Raw genomic sequence first — 16,259 nt, 5'->3', positions numbered from 1 at the left:
GATGTCATCCTTTTTGCTGGACTGAATATTGTCACCTTAACACTATTCTTTAGAAACAAGGTCCTGATTGTTCTGAATTAACAGAGGGTAGGAGATCAGTCAATTTCCTTCCCCCCATATTTTTGACTTGGGAACATGAAATTTATTTAAAGATGATTATAGTGTGTGTAGGTGTGTATGAGAATGTGTGGATGTGAGTGTGTGTATGTATGTGTGTGCATGAGTGGAAAGCAGTATAGTACAATGGGAGAGACACTGAAAAAAATAGAAAATAAGAAGTGACGGTTGAGGAATCAGATTCAACTTTCACCTGAATATCCAATTTTAAAAATAATCAAAAAATTTAAAAATAAAGCTCATATATTTTCCCTTCAATGACCACGAGAGGGAGTAATTTAATAAGTAGTCTGAAAAAGAGACCACTACTAACTAATGAGCAAGACAATGTAAAAACTGTATTTCACTGTTAGGGAATGCTGTTGCCTCTGATACAAACTTGCATGTGATTGAAAGGAGGCATATGTCTATGCAGGCATTCGTTTCAGGTGCTGATCATTTATTCAATCTTTTATTTTTATATATGGCAGCATGTCTCCGCCCCACTCTTTTCTGCCATTTGCTTAGAAAATGACAAAAGTGCTTTATTATAACTGATTACCCATTTACTTACAATAAACTGGAGTCTAAGAAGATACAACATACCCTTACTAGTTTCCAAATGGTCTAAGAAATGTTTGTGGAGAGCTGATTGATTCATTCATTTATTTCCCAGATAATTACTGAGTCCTGCTCCAGGTTGGGGATTGCTAGATGCTGAGCATACAGCAGTGGTCAAGACAGGTGTGGTCCCTGAGGGCAATGGCTAATACTCTCTTATCCTGAAAGAGTCAATATGTGTTGTATTGGTGTCAGAAGTTCAAGAATAAGCTCAGTGACCTTGGGCAAGTCATTTAATCTTTATGGGTCTACAAAATTAAGCTGTTGAAATAGAGCCATAGACAGTAGTTTTCCATCATTTTCAAGCCTGCAGTATCCCTAATCCAAAAGAAATCTTAAGCAGAATCAGAAGTTGTAAAATTAAATAAAGGTAGAGCTCCTGTGTTTTGGGTGAGTTGAGGAAGAAGCAAGGTGACAGACATCTCTTACCCTGGTCTCACTATGATTCTGTAAAGCATAACTAGAGATTAGTAGCATTCAAAATCTGGGGCTCTGGGCTTTAATATGTAATTCTGTTCAGACAAGGGGAAATGAATGGCAAGTTTGGGTTTTATGTAAGGCTAGTAGATGTGGACAAGATTATTTCACTAAGTCACCTTGAAAAATCACAAAACAAATGTTATAAGGAGATGATAAAGCAATACCATGTTAACAGTATTTTATTATTTCATTTGATTGCTTTTGTGTGATACTCTAAAAGTAAAACAGATACAGCATTCTCATAACTCTGTCAACGTGATGCCTGAGAACTTGGCACCTATTTTGAACTGCTAATTGCCTACCCCTTAGGTTATGTTTGAAGAGTGATTTATAATAACAAGAAAGAAAGCTTAGATTACCAACTAATGTGTAGTATGACCCTAACAACCAGATAGAAAGAATGGTGGATACATAGATGGGCAGATGGATAGATGGATAGATAGATAGATAGATAGATAGATAGAAAATAAGGAAGGAGGGAGGAAAGAAGGAAGGAAGGAAGGAAGGAAGGAAGGAAGGAAGGAAGGAAGGAAAGAAGGAAGGAAGGGAAGGAGGGGAGGAAGGAGAAAGAAAGACTAAGAGCCGTATGATATGCAGAAATGTTAACTGAGAAACATAATTCAGAATCGTGGGGTCATTCTAATTTTCTTTTTTTGTTGTTTGTATTTTCTATACATTCTGCAGTAAACTTACATTTCTTTATAAACAGGGAGAAACAAATATTTTTTAAAGGGGAAGTGTTTCTTCCTGATGCCACCTGTACCTCCCCCAAAAGTGGGAGTGTGTGTGATTGTGTTCAAAGAATTCAAACTCAATGATCCTGACAAACTGGAAAAATGATCAAAACATATAGAATAGAGTTCAATACACAGAAGTGTAGGCCAGCAGCCTTTAGAAGAAAAATCAAACAAAAATAACAGAAAATTATTAGCCTCAGAGAAGTGAATAATTTCCTGTGGTTTGCTTTTCAAATGAATGTTTCTATAAATCGATTGTGACTTTTATCCCAAGGCCACTTGAATTTAGAGAATTCAGGACAGGTTTTTATGCATTTCTGCTTGGTTGGTGGGGTTGTGCGTGCAGGGTTGTGTGTGTCTATACGTTTAAACATCTAGAATTCATTTTTCAATTTTTTTTCAAAATAAGTCCCTTTAGGGTATTATTTTTGGATGATATTCTGTATTGTTCCAGAGGTGATGTGAATATTTAATAATACTTGCAAAAATACAAATCCCCTTTAGAAAAGATATGATTACTTAGAAACATGGATCCATCTTCTAGAGGACCAGTGTTTAGTTTTAGTTTAACTATTAACTACAAAGTTTATAAGAAAACATAATACAAATTGAGAAATCATGTGATTATTATCTGTTCTGGGTTGGTGATATTTTCCATGGCTGCGTGTCTTCCTTTCAATTGTCACCTCGAACAGTGCTAATGAGGCAGAGAGAGAAGTTTTTCGTTCTATCACGATAAGTGGACATCCATCTGTGGTGCAGAAGATCTCAGCATTAAGTGAGAGAAGAGCTACATATATAATAAAAGGCATGCCAGGCCGAGAATCTCGGAATGTTTCATCTCTTTCACAGAACTTTGTAAAAGAGAACAAGTAGAGGAGAATAGAAGGGAGCGGAGGTCATAAGGAAAACTCAGCATGGCTGGCAACAGATGACACAGGAAAGAGCCTTGCCACAAAGACGGCTCAGCAAGGGTCGCCTGCTTTCCTGGAGAAAGCCTTTCCTCCGAAGAAATAGCACTGCCTTTTCATGAACAAATACATAAAAGTGCATTGCAATGGTTGCCTCCCTTGAATAGGGTTCACATGTCAAGGCACACCCGCTGGAGCAGGCCTCCAGCTTTTTTCCTGGGGAGGAGCTACTCATCTGAAGCCAGATCACCCCCCACCACAGCAGGAGGCACTGCCCGGGAACTCCTAAGAGAGCATGGAGCCAGGACACTGGGAAGTATTACAGCCTGGAGAGACGGACCAGTGAGCCACTGCTCGCCCCAATCTATGCCCCATAGAAGTTGTCAAACGTCCAGAAGCCACATGGCGTGTGCGCGCATGGCAGGTAGAAGAGGGGCATATGTGGATTTGGATATAGAACTTTACCAAAAGAAATTCCCCCCAAATTTATATGGTAAAGGCCTAACCTCTAATATGATTGTATTTGGAGAAGGGCCTTTAAAGAGGCAATTAATTTTAAATGAAGTCATAAGGATGGGGCCCTAATCCAACAGGACTGGTGTCCTTTTAAGAGAAGGAAGAGACGCCAGAGGCAAGACTGTACACAGAGGGCAAAGTGAGAAGTCAGCTGTCTGCAAGCAAAGGGAGAGGTTTCGGTTGAAACCAAACCTGCCAGTACTTTGATCTTGGACTTCTAGCCTCTGCGACCATGAGAAAGTATATGTCTGTTGTTTAAGCCATGCAGGATGTGGTATTTTGTGATTGTGGCCCTAGGTGACCACGACATGGGGGCGGGAGTGTCCCCATCTTCCTGCTGCTCCGAGGAAGCTACTCCGCTCCCAGGGCTGCTGTCACCTCCTAGTCAGCACAGCAGATGGCAGTGGTGTCCTGCGAGTTTGCACAGCCAGCTAGCCTGTCAGCCTGCGCCTCTGGCTTAGATAACTAAAGGGTCAGAGACGTAACTTCAAGGTCCAGGCTTTTTCATTGGAAAAAAAAATCTTTGCATTAAAGTATATCCATCTATCTATCTTTATCTATCTATCTATCTATCTATCACCTATCTATCTATCTATCTATCTATCAAGCTGGGCTTCACAAAAGTAAATGAGATACTGGTTTGTTTTTTTTTTAATTTTTTTTCTTAACGTTTATTTATTTTTGAGACAGAGAGAGACAGAGCATGAATGGGGGAGGGTCAGAGAGAGGGAGACACAGAATCTGAAACAGGCTCCAGGCTCTGAGCTGTCAGCACAGAGCCTGACGCGGGGCTCAAACTCACGGACCGCGAGATCATGACCTGAGCCGAAGTCGGCTGCTTAACCGACTGAGCCACCCAGGCGCTCCCGAGATACTGTTTAAAAGGAGAAATAAGGGGAAAAAATCTCAGGCATTTGGTGTGCCTACAGTCTAACTGCCTCTAGTTCAGTGATGACTTATTGCTATTTTATGTAGTGAAGTGGGAGAATTTGCTTACAGAGACTGAACCCTTTCCATAGTTTCCCTGCAGGCTTCTGCTGTTGAAGCTCCCTGGCTACACTTGCTGTTAGGGCTTGAAACAGTAAAACTGAGCATATAGCTGGCCAGCTTCGTATTGAAATCAAGAATACCTTCATTTTCCAGTTGCCAAAATTGGGCCCTTATCTCTACTGTCCATTTTCAGCACAGTTACAGAACTAAAACTCTTCTCTGTTCTTCCTGAGTCTCTTAGGAATGAAAACTTACCTATTTTCACAAGCACGTGGCTAGCATACCCTCCTGCTACTAAATTGCTATCAGAATGCTTCACTGCAGACCTATAGCAGGTAAGAACAGACACTTTCCGAGATCCCTTCCCTGTTTACCTATACATTAAACTTCTCCCATAATTCAGGCCTTACCTTCTGAGAAATTAGACAGAAATTAGACAGAAATTTCAGATCTGTTTTACTTGTGAGCATTGGAATTCATGTGTTCTAGGCAGGGTCTGTAGGTGAGTATGCAGACAGATGATGAAGGCAAGGATAATACAAGGGAAATATCAATCCAAAGCATTGTACTCAACACTCATCATTTACCCCCATGTCAAAATGATCATAATAAATAAACCTAACTGGACACAGAACTGGCCCAAATGAGCATCTTCTCCAGGATTTTTAGTAGTGCCATGATTGTCTAAGGTAAGCATCTGTCTATGTGGACATACAAATAAACAAGTTGTTCATATCAAACCCACCGAGCAAAAAGACTAAAATTGGAAAACTCATTTATGAGAAGCCTGCTTGTGATTTGTGTTAAGAAAGGCAGATAAGGTGTCATGGTCAAAATATGCATAATGATATAAGCACTATTTGGGGGAGCTTTCTTTTGAAAATAGATTATTAGATGCTTGAAAGAGAAACCTGACCTTCCCAAAGATATTTGTGACTTCATATCTTCTGGGATTTACATAATTTGGCCAAAGCTTGATATAGGTTGGAATTCCTTAAACTGAGTCCTTCAGAATTCTAATTCTCTGGGATATTAAGATTTCTTATGAAAAGGCATTTTGTGTTCAAATGTTTGGGATATTAACTATACTTTTAATTTGTGTAAATTAATGCTTTAACATCTCTTTACAAAATGACTACTGGCTGTTCCCAAGTAAACCCTAGCTCACCTAAAACATCTGGAGAATTTAGGTACTCCCAGGCCATATTGTCTAATAGTCACAGTGAATACGGGTTCAAACTTAGCCAGCTAATCCTAAACCCATTTACCCTACTTTGCCCATCCCTGTCCAATGAAACCACACGGCCAACAATTCTGCTCTCTCTCGCTGGCCTGTGACCCCTCCTAGTGGCCTTGTATGGTGTGCTGTGTTCTCCCTGGGGAAATAGAGCATAGTAGAACTACAGAAATCTTCCTAGTTTTTCTCTTTCTCTTTTTAGAATTTTTAAAAAAGTTCATTTATTTTTGAGAGAAACAGAGAGAGATAGAGTGGGGGGGGGTTGCAGAGAGAGAGGGAGAGAAAATCCCAAGTAGACTCCATTTTGTCAGTGCAGAGCCCAATACAGAGCTTGATGTCATGAGCTGTGTGAGATCATGGCCTGAGCTGACATCAAGAGTCAGATGCTCAAACAACTGAGCCATCCAGGCACCCCTCTAGTTTTTCTCTTATTATTATTATTATTTTATTATTTTTTTTAACATTTTATTTTTTGAGAGACAGAGAGGAACAGACCATAAGCAGGAGAGGGGCAGAGAGAGAGAGAGAGGGAGACACCAATCTGAAGCAGGCACTAGGTTCTGAACTGTCAGCACAGAGCCTGATGCAGGGCTCGAACTCACGAATGCAAGATCATGACCTGAGCCGAAGTCGGACACTCAATCAACTGAGCCACCCAGACACCCCCTAGTTTTTCTCTTTGATTTGCATCTGGCCTCACCCAACATAGTATGGTTCAAACAAAACTATGGAAGAGGAAAAATCAAACACACTCGACTGGAAAATCCTCAGAGTTGTTAATATGTAAATGTGCATCCTAAATTTTTAGTGTCAAACTTACTTGGCTTTGGAATCTTTTCTGAGTAATATATTTTATGGAACTAGCATTTCTGGGATCCCCTTTAGGAAGCACTCTTCTAGATGGATACTGATTATCTGTCTAGGAGATTTGGTGTGACAGTATTTTCTGCAGATAAAAATGCATTGACATCATTGTGAAATGAAGTCGAACATTGTATATAGTGTAAGGAAAGCTCAATTCCCATATGAAATTTGGACTTTCCCTTCACCAAAATTTTGGCACAAAGACACTGAATGATAATATTTGAATGAACACACATTTTCAACTCCACATAGGTTGTGAAGTCCATGTATTTTAAAATCCATACATCTATCACCCTTCCTAATCTTTGAATAAATCTTTTGTGCATAAGACAAGTGCTTACAAGGTATCTTTTCTTGTACATTAATTAGGCACCTCAATTTCAATCTGTCTAAATGGAACCAATTATTACATTCCTATTCTACTTTCCTCAAATGACATTTCCATTTAACCATTCACTTGCACCAGAAACCCAGGTATGTATCAGGCCTTCTCTTACACAGTACCCATCCACCACCCATTTATCACTTCCTTTTTCCATGTCTCTTTTTAACATCTATCCTCTCCATCTCCAATACAGAGATGTCCAGACCTTCATCATCTCCTATCTCATTTTCATGATGTCCTAACTAGTCTCCTTTTTCCTAATCTTGCCCCCCACCAGTCTTTCCTTCACACTGATACGAATGTGATTTTTCTAAAGTATATTTCTGATTACATCATGCTTTTTTCATAAACTACCTGCCAATTGACTTGCCATCACGCTATACAAAATAAAGTCCAAACTCCTTACTCTGTTATGACCATTTTTCTACCGACTCATTCATGCTCACTTTTCTAATCTTCTCTGGAAATGCAGATACAATTCAGGCGTATTAGTCTGGCTGCTCTGTCCCCAATATGGCAGGCTGTATATGCCATGGTGCTTTTTCATCTTTTGCCTGGGATCACCTTACTCTCACATCAGCTACTGAACAAATATCTATTCATCTTTCAATCTATTCGTCACCCATGCTCAAGGGTGTCTTTCTCTGTGAAACCTTTCCTGGTCCCTTTCCTATTTCCCCACAAGATACACTCTATGGAATTTTATTATACTTACATGTTTAGATGTTGGTTTTTCATGACTAGATGGTGACTTACTAGAGGTAAAAGTTATGTATTACTAATCTTAAAATCTCCAAAGCATGATATAGCACTTGATTTACTGAGGAGTGTTATACAAATGCTCTTTTAGTGAAAGGACCATTATTCCTTTTAACACAATGAATAACAAACTATGTGCTACATATTCCTGATTTTACCATGTATTATTACTATGACTGAAAAAGTGTCTCCCCTAAATTAATGACCTGACACTGCTTCCTCCTTTCTAGTAAGTCACTATCTAGTCGTGAAAAACCAACATCTAAACATGTAAGTATAATAAAATTCCATAGAGTGTATCTTGTGGGGAAATAGGAAAGGCACCAGGAAAGGTTTCACAGAGAAAGACACCCTTGAGCATGGGTGACGAATAGATTGAAAGATGAATAGATATTTGTTCAGTAGCTGATGTGAGAGTAAGGTGATCCCAGGCAAAAGATGAAAAAGCACCATGGCATATACAGCCTGCCATATTGGGGACAGAGCAGCCAGACTAATACGCCTGAATTGTATCTGCATTTCCAGAGAAGATTAGAAAAGTGAGCATGAACGAGTCGGTAGAAAAATGGTCATAACAGAGTAAGGAGTTTGGACTTTATTTTGTATAGTGTGATGGCAAGTCAATTGGCAGGTAGTTTATGAAAAAAGCATGATGTAATCAGAAATATACTTTAGAAAAATCACATTCGTATCAGTGTGAAGGAAAGACTGGTGGGGGGCAAGATTAGGAAAAAGGTTGATTGGAAAGTGAAGAAGAAACACATATCTCTCTTTGGAATTTTCCTCAAATTATCCTGTAACAGAGCAGTGGATCTCATCTTTTCCATCTTGAGATCCCAACCATTATGAATATTTTTGGAAACGAAAAAAAAATATCCCCAACTTTGATTTTTTTCCTCAGAGTAAATATAGCTGCATAGGCAAATACTCATGATAGTACCAAAAGAATAGAATGTTTTTCCAATCTTCCTATTTCAGATCCTTAAGGGGCAAGGAAGGAGTGAAACCTTCCATCTGCCCTGTTTAGAAGGGCAAAACACAGTGAAGCCACTTAGAGGCTTGTAAGATGGTACCAGGTCTAAACTCTAGACCTACCAATAGGACTCAATGCTGGGACTCTGACAGAGTTATAGTCATTCGGATCAAATTGTAGGAACAAAAAGGAAATATGAGCATTTGGTTTCCTGAAGACACATTTCTTAAATTAGTCTGAAGTCAGTTCTTGAAAAGTTTAGGAACAATTCCAAACTGTTGATTATTGGGATTTTTAGTCCTGGGTGAAACTGATTAGGCATTAATACCTAATAAGGGTTTCTAAAAAGAAAACAGTCAAATTAACCACACTTAAAAATCATTCCTGTCCTCAATTTCCCCTCTTTATTCTCTACTAGATATGTTATAAGAGAAATAAATCTTTAAAAATGCATTTATTAAAATTAGAGAATGTTTTTGAAATGTTTTCAAAATGGGTGCTTCTCCATTTTTTCAATATGTTGGATATTTTTACAAAAACACTTTATCCCAATGAATACAAAAGGTTTATTCCTTGTTCCAATGTTGTGTTGGGGGATACTGTCTGAGAAGTAAGAAGGCTAGGTAGGAGGCAGTGAAGGAGATGCTTTGAACTTGAAAGAAACAGAATAGAGCTTTAATACTTACAGCTGTCCTCTTCTTCAGTTATACATTTCACAACATAACAGGCGTAGATGAACCCTGCCAGCTGAAACAAAACAAAGATGCTTTAGACAGGAAGCAAAGACAATGGTACTGGACCTCACTGGGTAGTGGCTTAATGGCAGGCAGTGTATAACTAGAGACAGTGTTCAAAAATGATGGTTTCTCATACTGAACCTTGACTCCAGTGTGGACTCTTGATTCAAGTGATGTCTATTTTCCTTACAAATAAATGCATTGCTCTCTTTTTCTCTGAACTGCATTTATGTGCAAGATTTGTTCATTGCCAGGCAATCTAAAACAAGTTATTTTAGGTACAGGGAAAAAAATTATGGTCATTTATTAAAGGAATAACATTTGCATTTGTGCCAATCAACTTCTAATTTACTTTCATTAGCCAAGAGCCTTAGATTCTAAAATTGGACTCTCACCGACTAACAGAAAAATGTTTTGAGGGAAAAAATATTAAGATTCAGTAGCATGTTGCATGGAAGAAAAACTCTTATTTAGACCTGTAACAGGAACCAGGGCACACCAAGCACAAGCAGGTTGACATGTTACACAAAGCGATGGAGTGGGTGCCTGTAGGTAAGATACGTCATGATGCACTGAATCCAGGATAGCACAAATCACATCATCCTTTCCGAAACATACTGCAAAAAGGTCCCTATGGTCAGAGAAGTCTTTGCTCACTGAAATTGTTAAGGAACACCTCAAAGTTCTTTGATATCTATTCCCTCAGATTGAGTGGTTTTCTATTCCTTCATATCAGTAGAATATTTATTTAGTGAAATTATGAATGCTGGTAAAAGTATGCAAAACTAATATAATCTCCTAACAGTGGAATTCCCCCCTCCCCATAATTCTGTTTGGGGGATTCCAGAAAGGATGGAACAGTGATGAAGATTATGCTCAATGATATTTCAGAAAAGCATTGATCTGGCTGAGAACTGACAGTATATGATAACATTTGGCATGGGGAAGGGAACATGAGGAGAGGCTGTGGTCTCCCATTAGGAAGCTAAGTCACAGGGCAAAAAGGAGCTGCTGGGAGGAGCCAAATGAAATTGTTTTTTCATTAGCTGACAGTGATCTTTCTGGAAGATGTGAGTGGAACACTTAAGTCAGAGGGTACGCTGATAGGTATTTAATGAGCACAGTATTATCTGGAGAGAAAGAGGGGTCCGGTTAAAAGAGAGACTTTAGAAAATCTCTAATTTGGATTTGAGGTAGAAAGGCATATTCTGGCACTCTAGCTCTATTCCAAAGCGAACTGGCATAGAATAAGACAGTGGTTATCCTGGCATAGAAGTAGTGACCCACTTGGAGGAGGAATGGGTGAAGAAGAAGATCCCTGCAACATATTCTTCAAGGGCTTTTGTTTTCAAATGCTGGGTGAGAGGGGATGTATACCCCCTCTCCTCCCACCCCCAGATTTAGTATCTGAACCAGTACACATCATGGAGAGCTACAGAAGAATACCAATAATATATTAGCAGTAGTTTTCTTTTCTTTTCTTTTTTTCTTTTCTTTTCTTTTCTTTCTTCTTTTCTTTTCTTTTCTTTTTTTCTTTTTTCTTTTCTTTTCTTTTAAAGCATAACTTAGAAAAATCATTGGGGTGCCTGGGTGGCTCAGTCGGTTGAGCATCTGACTCTTGACTTCAGCTCGGGTCATCATCTCATGTTTTGTGAGATTGAGCCCCCAGTCACACTCTGTGCTGACAGTGTGGAGCCTAGTTGTGACTCTCTATCTCTCTCTCTCAAAATAGATAACTAAACTTAAAAAAAAAAAAGGAAAATCATCAAATCATCATTTTTCTCTTTAAATGGTATGTTGCAATGGGCAATAAAATAGTGGTAGTAAGAACTGTTTCCTTATATAATAGAATCATCAGGATCGTCATTTTTATAGGCTTATTTTTAGAGTATAGGGTGGTATTAAGAACAGCTTTAGCATAGATTTTGATTGGACCAAACAAAATCACACAATTTGAACATTTTCATGGGCACTGAAAAAAAATAGACTATACTAACATTTCTTAATCTTTCATCCAACAGGATCCATGAAAATGCTCTTATCATTGAGTGAGCCAGTCCCATGGGTACTCTGTCACTAGTACTTGGATTTGACTGTGATGAGTTGAAAAGGCTATGGGTTTGGTTACATCCCTTGGGTACTGCTTATATAGCTCCTTCCCTTCTTCCACAGGGAGTCCTTATCATCCTTGACTAAATTCTATCTATTTATCAATAGTTTATCTCTTCAGTTTTAAATACTTACTACTTGAATTATCTATAAAGCAACTTTTTCCTAGTCACAAACTTTTCTTTTGATCTTCACCCATCACTTATTACTTCTAAATGAAAATCTAGGTAAAGAGCATTGATAAATTCTGAGATCCAGGGCCAATAAATTTAAGCTTCTCATTAAAGTGTCACTAGATTCTAGATTATTAACTGTACTACTCTCCCAGAATGCAGCCAAGGCCCTGTATTCTGCTTACCAGTGATCTTTTAATTGTATTCAGTTGCATTCTTTAACTATCAGGGGAGCTCCTTTGATATAAAAGTAAATCCTGCTGCATTTCATTACAAAAGCTTGCTGATTAAGAGAACTTTAGTTTTTAAATTGGTCACCTCTAAATACAAATGGAAATTAGTTCCCCCCAAATTAATCAAGATTCATAAACCTCTGTTATCTTCCAATTTTCCTATACCATATAAATTTATAATTTAATTCTTACTCCATAGCAATTTAAAAAATTTACCTACAGAAAAGGACTTCAAATCATTGTAACTCCAAATGCTTCCTATAATGTGCAATACCTATAATTGCTATGTGGGTTGCAAAGACAAACTCAGCCAGAGTTTCTCAACCTTGGCACCATTGGCATTTGGGCTGGGAAATACTTTTTTGTAAGATCTGTTGTGAATTATAGGATGCTTCTCCAGAAACATCCTACAATCAATCCACTTGACAACTGAGAAAATCAAAAATGTCTGCAGACATTGCCATATGTCCCTTAAAGAATAAAATTGCCCCAAGTTAGAGCCACTGTTTTAGATAGTCTTCCCAGCAGGACAGAGGAAAACTCTGGGAAGATGTAAATTATGTTCAGGGAGGAGCAAACAGCTCCATTCAGAGGAGTTTGGGCAATGGGAAGGGAATAATGGTGCCCAAATCAGAGAACAATGATCCATGTTGTCAAAGTAGATCAGAGTACATGGAATTAAAAAATTATTTGGGTGACCTGGGTGGCTCAGTCAGTTAAGCATCCGCCTTCGGCTCAGGTCCTGATCTTGCAGCTCATGAGTTTGAGCCCCACATCGGGCTGTGTGCTGACAGCTCAGAGCCTGGAGCCTGCTTTGGATTCTGTGTCTCCTCTCTCTGCCCCTCCCCTGTTCCCACTCTGTCTGTCTGTCTGTCTGTCTCTCTCTTAAAGATAAAATAAACATTAAAATTAAAAAATAAAATAAAATAAAATAATTTTATTTTGTTCTTTACTTAAATATAACTAGAATAACAATGAAAGATACCAGTGGTATTATACTAGGCAAACATACAATTATCCACTTATGTAAAACAAAACAAAACAAAACAAAATATTCCAGTTGTTTTAGTCTTTGGCATTCAAAGCAGAGCTAAGCCTAAATCTTTTTATTTTTATTCATCTTTTCACCTTGATACATCTAATATGATTTGTTCACTTCTAATTCACCTGATAGGGAATTCATATCATCTTGATATCATTACTGGTTGAAAGGAAATGGTATTTTCTCTCTATAACTAATCAGATTAAAATTCTTTTTTGTATCTACAAACCAAATTATGATTGCATGTCCCAGAAATTCACTTAGAAGCTAATAGATAAGAGGAAACCAAAGCCTTTTGGTAAGTACTTAAAAAAAGATTCAATTGTAGTAATTGAAAATGTAACAACCTTAGTTTTTAAAATACTATCTTTTGGATTTCTCTTTCCAGGAAGTTGGAGTACACATAGTTGTCTCTAACCCTAGTCTCACTAAAAGTGCAACTGAAAAAAATAAGACATTTTATATATAACACACATAGGAAGATACTGAAAAGTGGAAAGAATGTGGACTCCTAGAAACGTTGAGACCCAAGGAAAAACATGGGAATGAGTTCCCTATTTTTCTTCCGTCTCATATATACCAGATCTGGAGCTGAAGAAGCTCACAACTCAGAAATGCCAACAGGCACAGATCAAAAAGCCCCAGTAAAAGCCTACTTTCTCTAGCCAAATGACCAGGAAAAAGACAGCCTAGTAAGACATAATGTTAAGATGATAATAGCTCTTCTTTGGCCAACATCACAGAAAAAAACTGTAGTTCCATTCCCCAACCACAGGAACAAAGAGTGGGGGGGTGTCAAGACACCCCCCATAACCATGCTGCAGTGTCTGAGAAGTCAGGCAGAAAAGTTGGACTTGCATTTTTTTCAGAAAGGAGGAAGACCCTCTCCTTAGTGTCAGTTAGAGACCATGGGGGGAATCTAGCTTCCAACCTCACTCTGTAGTATGGAGGCACATCTCAGGTGGTGTCAGGGAGATCTAGTGGAGAATCAGAATTTTTACCAATGCTGAGAAGTAATGAGGGCAATCCTCTATCCCCATGGTGTCAGACAAAGGCACCTGAGAGCAGTAACAAGACATTGCTACCCACCCCCCCCCCCAACCTTGGAGATATTATTGAAGGCCAAGTGGGGGGCAGGAACTTCCACTGCCTCCCAGCCTTAATGAGAAGCCCTTCCCCTTCTGTGGTTTCAAAGGAAGATGAGTGGGGAACTGGACTTCTATCCCACTTGGAAGTGATGAGTGTTATCTCTCCTTCACCTGCCAAAGTGGTTTCAGAAGAAGCCGCCATCTAAAACAGGAGGTTTAAGAAAGGTCTAGAGTCTCATAATATAATACCCAAAATGCCCATGTTTCAATGTAAAAGTTCAACATGCTAATAAGGAAGATCTCAAGCTGAATGAAAAAAGGCAATCAGTTGCAGTTAACACAGAGCTGGATGATAGAGATGTTAGAATTATCTGACAAATATTTTAAAGTAGTTTTCATAAAAATGCTTCAACAAGCAATTTATGAACACATTTGAAATAAATTTAAAAAATAGTCTCAGCAAAGAAATAGAAGAACTAAAGAAGAACCAGATTGAAAATTTAGAGCTAAAAAAATGCAATAACAACAACAAAACTGAACTACAGAATGGAGAAGACAAGAAGGAATCCATGAATTTGAATTCATAGAATAATAGAAATTATCCAATATGGACAAGAGAGAAAAAAGTAGATTGAAAAAAATGAACAGAGCCTCAGGGACCCTTGAAACTATAGTAAAACAGATGACATATGTGTCATTGGTGCCCTGAAATGAAAATAGAGCAGTACTAAAAAAGTACTAAAAAAATAGTGACTGAAAACTTCCTAAATTTGACAAATGATGTGAAATTACATATTCAAAAAGTTGAGAGAAGCCCAAACAGGGTAAGTCCAAAGAAATTCACACCAAGATACATGACAGTCAAAATTTGAAAAATCAGACACAAAAATCTTGAAAGCAGAAAGAGGGAAATATTTATGTACCCCAGTTTAAAAACCAGTTTGTGGGTTTCCTTTAAAACTAAACATACAACTACAATACAACCCAGCAATTGCACTCATTGCCATTTACCCCAAAGAAATGAAGACGTGTTCACACAAACAACTGTACACATGTTTATAGCAGCTTTATCCTAATAGACAAAAACTGGACACAACCCAGATGTCCTTAAGTAGGTGAGTAGTTAAAGAAAAAGTGATATGTTCACATCATGGAATACTACTCAGCAATAAAAGGAAAGGACTATTGATATATATGCAGCTACCTGTATGAAAATCCATAGAATTATGCTGGGTGAAGAAAGCCAATCCTAAAAGGTTATATAATATATAATGTCATTTATATTACATTCTTGGCATGACAAAATTATAGAAATTGAGAACAGATTAGTGGTTGCAAGGGATTAAGTTAGGTGGGAGTCACAGGTGGATGTGGTTGTAAAGAGGCATCACGATGGATCCTTATCTGGTAGAAGTTCGGCAATCACCATCCTCTCAGTGATACTGTGCTATAGTTTGCAAGATGTTACCACTGGGGGAACCTGGGTAAAGGGTATACAGGATCTTTCTGCATTATTTCACAATTGCATGTGATCTACAATTATCTCACAGTGGAAAGTTTAATTTAAAAATACTGTATTTTAGGCAACCATTATTTATGTTAAAAACATTTATATTTTAATTTTTGAATTTGTAAATTTATGGAAACAAAGTAGATATGCTTGTTTTCTTCAGTACAAATACATATTTTAATTTTTTTTTTAACATTTATTTATTTTTGAGACAGAGAGAGACAGAGCATGAACGGGGGAGGGTCACAGAGAGAGGGAGACACAGAATCTGAAACAGGCTCCAGGCTCTGAGCTGTCAGCACAGAGCCCGATGCAGGGCTCGAACCCATGGACCGTGAGATCATCACCTGAGCCGAAGTTGGACGCTCAACCAACCGAGCCACCCAGGCGCCCCCAAAGACATATTTTAATTCTGAGCTCTTAGACCAACACAGAAGTCTACAATAGTTTTTGATGTTGATACAATATAGAATCACTATTTGACACTCTTTTTTGACTGGGGTTGGAGGTGAGGGGTAGCAAACACTACTTTCTTATCTGCAATTATCTCTTTCTCAAATAAATTAGTTTTATGTTTCATTTAAACGAAGTCATCTACTTTTGTTCTCAGTTCATAATTCAGATGCTATAAGCCCATGTTTTTTGTAATATGAATTTGAACAGAAGGATATTATGCCCTCACAAAATATACTTTTAAGTTGCAAATGATTTTACTTGCTCTTTTGTACCTTGCTCCATTTACATAATTTGAGATTGCTTCAGCAAAGGATTCTAATATGATTATATCAGTATTATTAA

The 16,259-nt window shown here is 38.1% G+C and overlaps 1 protein-coding gene across 6 annotated transcripts in view; it reads right to left on the bottom strand.

Moving 5' to 3' along the window:
- NKAIN2 (sodium/potassium transporting ATPase interacting 2) overlaps positions 1-16,259 on the bottom strand; it is a 1,000,454-nt gene that overhangs the window by 18,272 nt on the left and 965,923 nt on the right. For all 6 annotated transcript variants that reach the window (XR_009263279.1, XR_009263281.1, XR_009263280.1 and 3 more), the window contains one exon: positions 9,256-9,316. Coding sequence is in view for 2 of the 6 variants with exons in the window: in XM_058735148.1 (XP_058591131.1) it covers positions 9,256-9,316 (61 nt within the window). In the remaining 4 variants the exon portion in view is untranslated. The remainder of the gene's footprint in view (positions 1-9,255; positions 9,317-16,259) is intronic.

The sequence above is a fragment of the Neofelis nebulosa genome, chromosome 6 (genome assembly GCF_028018385.1).
Source record: "Neofelis nebulosa isolate mNeoNeb1 chromosome 6, mNeoNeb1.pri, whole genome shotgun sequence".
Lineage (NCBI taxonomy): Eukaryota > Metazoa > Chordata > Mammalia > Carnivora > Felidae > Neofelis > Neofelis nebulosa.
This window is presented reverse-complemented; position numbering and strand designations above follow the sequence as displayed.